The sequence below is a fragment of the Petaurus breviceps genome, unplaced genomic scaffold (assembly GCF_028583685.1).
Source record: "Petaurus breviceps papuanus isolate PSGF00001 unplaced genomic scaffold, PetGlider_PUasm1.0 470, whole genome shotgun sequence".
Taxonomy (NCBI): Eukaryota; Metazoa; Chordata; class Mammalia; order Diprotodontia; family Petauridae; genus Petaurus; species Petaurus breviceps.
In genome coordinates, this window is record NW_027186350.1 from 4,722,086 (window position 1) to 4,729,660 (window position 7,575).

Below are 7,575 nucleotides of genomic sequence, written 5' to 3' on the forward strand. Positions count from 1 at the left end.
TCTATCTATCTATCTATCTATCTATCTATCTATCTATCTATCTATCTGTCTGTCTGTCTGTCTGTCTTAAATATAATAAAATCCTAATTTAGAAATGAGAGGTTTTGAAAAGCAAATTGCATTTGAAAGTGTCTCATGTTGTTCATGATTCCCATTCTAAGATTTATTGCCTTAACCATTCTTCACAGATTTCCAGGTCCAACCCCTAGCTCATCTTTATGATTTCCTTTAAACTCTCTCCAAGTTTCCCACATGTCTCATTAGTAGATCCTAAAACTTGACAGGGTAGTGTTGTGACGGATTGCCATAATGGGAGGATCATCTCTTATCATGTGCTATACTCCCATTCAAGTGCTTGCTTTTTAAGAAAGCAAAAGCAAACAAGTCATTGCTATGCTGCTTTCTCATCATCAGCTTATCCATCACGAACTTCAGATTTGTTTTGTTGCTGTTATACTTGGACGTAGCAAAGCTCTTTATCTAGTTTGTTTTACTGTAGTTACACTATAAATGAGTAATGTATAGTATTTGTGTTGGAGGCTTATTAAATTGACTTGATACTACTTAATAGATGAGTATGAATAGAGTTTATTTTGAAGTTATATTTGTAATTAGCTATGAATTTAAAACAATTTTTAGGAAGCATCACCTACAATTTCACAAATTGGTGCCTCCATGTGTTCAAGGGAAGAGTTTTATCAGTCATTGTTTGAGTGTGACGAGCATACCTTGAGCTGTGCAAGATATTAAGTAATTAAATTAAATGTCTTGGAGGCTTGCATTCTATAAACTCACCTATAAAAAATGGATTTCTCAATGAGAAATGAAAATTGGGGCTAAGCGGTAGCACTTTATACTATGCATAATCAGCCCCCAAATTCCCAAAGAAGCTGAAGGACTTCAGGATTTCTATGAGCTGGGATGTCTTAAACAACTTTGCTACTGGATCTAAGTTCTATCGAAAATCATCTACTCTAGTAACCTTAATTTTAAAGGTAAAAATTCTGAGGCTCAAGTGACTTGTCCAATAAGCAGAAAACATGGGGAGTAGGATTTGAACCCAGGTCCTTTGACTCCAGAGCCAGTACTCTTTACACTGTACCACATTTCTGGACTTGTCCCTCAGAAAAATATAAACAGGGAGCTTGGTCTTAAATCAAACGACAATAACATCCTCTGGAATAGACAGAAAATGTGACCCAAACAAGTCATCCCCCCCCCCCCAGTAAGGCTCATCTATTGGAGTTTTGGTGTGGGGACCTTGGTTTAAACTTTCTTCTTCCTTCCAAGGAAAAATGTATAGGGTTTGAAAAGACAAAAGCCTTCTCACAGACTCCATTTCAAAATATCAGACCTATAGAAGCCCCTGGGTCTTGTGACTTTAATAAAAGTATATTTAAAATTTGTTGTATAAAGCTCACAACCAACATAGATGTAATGCATTTTATTTGGGTCAATTCACTTTGAGTTATTTCTAGGTTGATGTTTGCATTTAATAACCAAAACAGCGGGCTTCCCATTCTATGTCACAACAGTTCAAGTTTGATTTGATATCTGGTAAGACTATCTACTTTAAATAGCTATCCACATACACTCAAAGTCAAAGTACCCTCATTTGGTGCCAGCGATTCATTTCCTTTTTGGTCCCTCCATATGACATCCAATATTTTGAGGGAATTGATTTTTTTGTTAACATTTATTAAATAATCTCAAATATCTCCATTTCTATGCCTGTACTGCTGCATCACTTTCTCTCTTAAAACTCACCCCAAATCTGCCTAAAAACCAACCAGCTTGCTCCATTCTACCACCTCCCCATTGTACAAAGGTCTATATGTTATTCACCTCGAGAAAGATCCTGAGTCTCCAGTTTGAAGCTCTGCTGGAAGGTTGGAGCTTGGAAGACATTGTCCTGCTTACATGAACAGTAGAGATCGTAGAACTCAGGTACAATGTATATCAGCAAGAAAACCCAGGCATTGGTGACCAGGGCAATACAGATGACAGGATCATCCCATCTGGGCTGCTGTTGTAGTTGGGGGTTACCTCTTAAGAGCATGGTGATCCAGACTATCCAGATAATAATTGAGAAGACCATAGTGATGAAGATGCGTGTACCATGGCACCTCCAGGCTTCACAGGGGCCACAGAAGATGGCCTTGGATACAAAGAAGGTTAGGGCCATCAGGAAGAGGACATAGGTCAAAAGCACAACAAAGTCTACATTGAGTTGATTTGTGGTCATATATATAAACATAGGACCTCGGTTCATCATGAGGGTGACGTACTCGGTGGCAATGATGATCTGTAACAGGCTGACACCAATAGCAATGCCCAGTAATGTTGACCATGAGAAGCAACCTCTCCCCCGGACGAGTTTCACCAGATTAGAAGCATGGGCCAGGAGGCAGGAATAACAGAGAGCAAAGAGGACACCAAAGAGAAAGTAGCGTATGGGGCCAGTCTGAAGATTGAGTCTGACGATGAAGGCAAAAGCGAGACTGAAGAGACCCAGCACACTCAAGAGGAAGACGAACTGGGTGGGAAGGATGCTCCATCTATTGCAATCTTGAACTCTATACATGAGTATGAGAAGGGCCAGGAGGAACAGAATTGTTACTACAATCCCTATGGCTGCCAGTGACTCTAGAACAATACCCCATGCTTCTTCGGTGTTACAGAGGAGATAGTAGTCATTGGTGGTCTCAAAGCAGTCCGAAGACATGGTGACACCTGAGTGGCACCAAATAGAGTATTCTTCTCAGAGAATCCTGCAGAAACATGCTGACAGTCAAACTTGAGGGAGACATAGCATTGTTTTCCACCCCCAAAGCATGGCTGCTAGTTAGTTAGTCATGGGTTCTACTAACAAATTAAAAAAACAACAGTGTGGGAGCTAAGAAGTGAAAGCTTTTAAAATCTTCAGTGAGAGAACCAAGGTTGAAAAGTATTTATACAGATTTAGCTTAATCTTTTCTTCTGCTGGGAAAACAAATGTACGAAAAAGCAACCGGACTCCAAAAGGGTTAGCATGCTCTGGAACAAAGAGCAGGCATCTTACCTACAGGCAGTCAAATATAATATCACATAATGTTGTAAAACTCATTTAGACGTGATGGTAATGACTGGAAAGAGAAAAATGCCCCCAGATACCAAGAATCCATTCCTTTCAAATGGGCAACCAAAAAAGATTTCATTGATGGGGTTCCAGCTTAACAGTATCACATCCATGTTGTGTTTTTCATTGAGCTTGTCCTACTGAATGTTACAGAAAACCTTGAGTCTTTCACAAATGGGAAGGAGAATCTTTGTACCAGGGCTGGTTTTCCTGTTGCATCTTGCTCCTGATTCATCTTTCCTGACATTAATTTGAGATCATAGGAATACTTTCAATACTGCTTGAAGTTTCTGGCGATCACACTATCCATGATTTGTAAGAGAGGCTTTCCAAAATCTATCAATAATTTCTCATCTTGGTTCAACTAAATTCATATTTGTTAAATATCCACTGTAGGCTCAGCTAAAAGTATATGACTTGGTACCTGTTCTTGGGAGTCTGAACTATGGCAAAGTATCAAGACCAATCTGAAAAGAATTCCATGTTCATTTGGAGAGGATAATACTTTCCTATTGAGTGCTGCTATCTATTTATCCATGTATGTATGTATGTATCTACCTATCTAATATGTGTATATATACATATGTATATAGAAAAAGACATATATACATACATAGACATGTGTATATATTTATTTATATGTGTGTATATATACATATATATATATATACACATATATATACTCCCCCATATTCTCACCCATCCTTCTCCCCACCCCAAGCCAGGAGAATTCAGGATATCTAGATTCATAAGTCATACTCTAAACTTACCTTTCCTGTGTCCTGTCTGCAAGCTGAGGCTTTAGTGGCAGTGAAGATGTAGTTTTCAATGAGTAAGAATGGCAAACCAACCTCAGTGGCTTTAATCTCTCCCCAAATGGGCGGGTAAAGAGAAGGCCATCACCCGAGGTCCTCGAGTAGCTATAAAACACCACACACAAACACACACACACGCTCACAACAGGAGGACACACCTATTCCAGTTCCACAGCAGCCAGTCTCTAGGGAAGTCCTTGCTGCTCTCTTACAAATCAGAGGGTCTTGTCCAAGCTTAGAAGAGAATCAGATATATTGGTTTTCAGATCAACTTTGAAAGGAATATGAGTGCGAGGGAATCTATGAGATTCCCAATTCTCGTGATTGCCGTACATTCCAGAAAGATGTTGTTGAACCTAGAATGAAGGCATTTCCCTTACCTTTTGTCTGAAATCATAGCAGAGGGAGTTCCAATCAATTCCCTACATCTTGCTTATGATTCAAGGGGAACAATGCACATCCAGGTATTCAATAAAGGCCTAATATGTGCTAATGAGAATTTTATTAGGACTGTCAGAACCACCAGATTGAGGAAGGATTATAACCATGAACAAGGCTAACCCTGGGCAATATTGTGAAAGAGTTGTCTTTGCCCTCTAACTGACCCTATTCCTTCTTGTGGAGTACCCCCTTCCCATTCCCAATTCTCCCCTCTCTCCTCCCAACAGGAGCGCATTGAGCAGCTAGGTTGTGGAGTGGATAGAGCACTGAATCTGGAGTCAGAAAGACTGAGTTCAAATTTGGCCTCAGATGCTTACTAACTGTGTGACCCTGGGCATGTCACTTAACCTCTGTTTGCCTCAGTCGCATCAATGGTAAAATGAGGATACTAACTGCACCTACCTCCCAGGGTTGTTGTGAGAATCAAGTGAGATAATATCGTAAAGTCCTTAGCACAGACCCTGGCGCATAGTAAGCACTATATAAATGCTTATTCCTTCCCTCCTCTGCCTGCCCCCTCCCTTCTCTCCCACCCCAGCTTCTCATTGCCCCTGGATGTCTAGAGCTCCTTAGGGGAAGATTACATACATTCACTGTCCCTATATTCTCTTCCCAAATCGGAATCTGTCCTTACCTCTGCACATCAACATTTACATGTCCTGTTTCTTGTTTCATCAGGGAATTGTTGAATAAATTTAAAGTGATACACAATTAAATGACTGATAATGGCTTAATGTAGAACCTTTTTCCAGGTTATTTTTATTTTAATGGAAAAACACAATTCTCAAACGCAAAGGCATAGGATCTGAGCTCTTTTGCATGGCTTCCAAGGCTCTCAATAATAGGAGCCCACCTTCTTTATCAAATCTTATTTTCTACTACTTCCCCACATGTAACTTCTTGATAAGAGAGTGTAGTACTCTTTACAATCCCCAAAACAGATCTGCTCATCCCCACCTATGTGCCTTCATTATGTTGACCCTCTAAACTAGAATGCTTCTCTCTCACCCCTCTGAATTCTGCTACTATTCTAAGATCTAGATCCTGACCCACTTGCTTAATGAAACCTATATGACTACCCTAAGCCCTCATTGAACTCCCTTTTCTCTAAACTCCTGTAACATATATAATGTGCATTATATAATGACACAGTAGTATATTGTTTTCTCTTGTTCAATGTGCTTTAGTTAGTTTTGTCTTCTTCCCTGGGTTGTAAGTTCCTCACGGAAAGGGACTTTTGATTTGATTTAATTTATTCAAACAAATAACTATTAAATCCCCAGTGTATACAGAATGCTATACTAGGAGCTAGGTAAGAAATAACATTTAGAGAAGGGACGGTATTTGCCATCACTAAGCATAAAGTCCACTGGGAAGATTTGAAACATGCACAAGTAGAATATTATATTAAAGGGATGGTTAGTGGCCATGTAGAAAGGGAAGTGGTGATCACTAAGAGCTAGCATGACTTTATGAAGAAGACAGGGCAGATTAAACTAATTTCCTTTGCCCCCTTCCCTTACAATGTTTCTAGTCTAGTAGATCAGAGGAATGTTGCAAACATGAAAATTTTTTTTTAATAAAATCTTATTTTGATTGAAGACCTTTAGAGAGAAGAAAGCAAGAACATTTGAGGCAACTCATTTTACTTGTAGATAGCTCTAACTGGTGAAAGGGTTTTTTTGGGAGGGGTGGTGTGGTGGTGATGGTGGTGGAAAGGAGGAAGTGTCATTTGTTAACTTTTGCAGTTTTCATCCATTGTTGCTTTTATGGGGCTAAGTAGAACAAATCTAATCTTCCAAATGGTGGTCTTTCAAATTCTTGAAGAGAAAGAGATTATGTCTCCAGTAATTCTTTTCTTATCCAATTTAAATATTCCCAGTTCCTTCAACTAATCTCCAAATAGCATGAACCAGAGACTCTTCACAATTTTGGTTGTCTTCTTAAGGACCACCTCCAGTTTATCAATGTCTTTCCCAAAATGTGCAAGCCAGAGCCAAATACAATACTCTAGATGTGGTCTTATCAGAGGAGAGAGTATAGAGACATTATTACTTCCCTAGTCATGGTAAATTTGAATCCACTTTTTCCATGGACCTCTGTATATTGGTGGAGAGTTTACCCTAGGCTTTTGGGGGGAATGTTTGTACCAGTTCTTTCTTTCTTTTTTTTTTTTGCCTTTTTTAAGGGGGAAGACAGGGCAGTTGGGGTTAAATGACTTGCCCAAGGTCACACAGCTAGAAAGTGTTAAGTGTCTGAGGTTGGATTTGAACTCAAATCCTCCTGACTCCAGGGCTGGTGCTCTATTCATCTCACCACCTAGTTGCCCCATGTACCAATTACTCTTACTCTACCACATTAATAAATACCTTGGCTAAAATCTAATTTATTGGCTGATTTTCAATGTGGTGCATGCGGGGGGGTGAAGGGGGGACTGGGTGTTGTGAATGACAGTACTAGAAATCTAGGACTTCAGGACCCTGGAATCCCGAGACAAGTAATATCAGGGTAGTAATAATATCTAGTACCTACTTAGCACTTAAAGGTTTGCAAATAATTTTATATCTATTACCCCATTTGATCACCATATCTGTGAGGTGGGTACTGCAATTATGTCCATGTTATAGATGAGGAAACTCAGGCTAAGAGAGTTTAAGGGGCTGATCTATGGTCATAGAGCTGGTCAGTATTTAAGGCAGTATTGAACACAGGTCTTCTTGACTTCAAACTCATCAATCTATTGCCTTCCTCTCAGGGCTCTGCTCATCTATGTGAGTCGGAGTTGAGGAAAACGCTTCAGAGGTGGTACCTTTTATTTGATGACTTTTACGTGTGGTGAGGCACACATGTGGGTTACATACATTGCAAGGGGTAACTCACAATTTGCAGAAATGTATGACGTCACAGTCCTTTCCTGTTTATGTAGCCAGCATCCTCTAGGACAAGGGTCATGCTCCTTGAAGCTTCCCACCTCTTTGGGCCACTGTCTTCCCACATCCATTTGTCCTGCTGTGTCACTCTGGTCCCAACTATTATTGTCTTCTATTGAACACATCTCTCTGACTCCCACCTGTATGCCCTGTATTTTACTGGTCCAATTTCTTTAATGACATAATCAGTATAAGGACAGGAAGAGAGAAGAGGAGAGGAGGAGGAGGAGGAAGAGGAGAGCGAGAGAGAGAGAGAGAGAGAGAGAGAGAG

At 39.9% G+C, this 7,575-nt stretch overlaps 1 protein-coding gene across 1 annotated transcript in view; it reads right to left on the reverse strand.

The window, feature by feature from the left end:
• Window positions 1-2,725, reverse strand: part of GPRC5D (G protein-coupled receptor class C group 5 member D) — a 9,894-nt gene extending 7,169 nt beyond the window's left edge. The window contains exon 1 of the mRNA XM_069101448.1: window positions 1,846-2,725. Within this exon, the coding sequence (XP_068957549.1) occupies window positions 1,846-2,725 (880 nt within the window). The remainder of the gene's footprint in view (window positions 1-1,845) is intronic.
• Window positions 2,726-7,575: the final 4,850 nt, after the last annotated feature.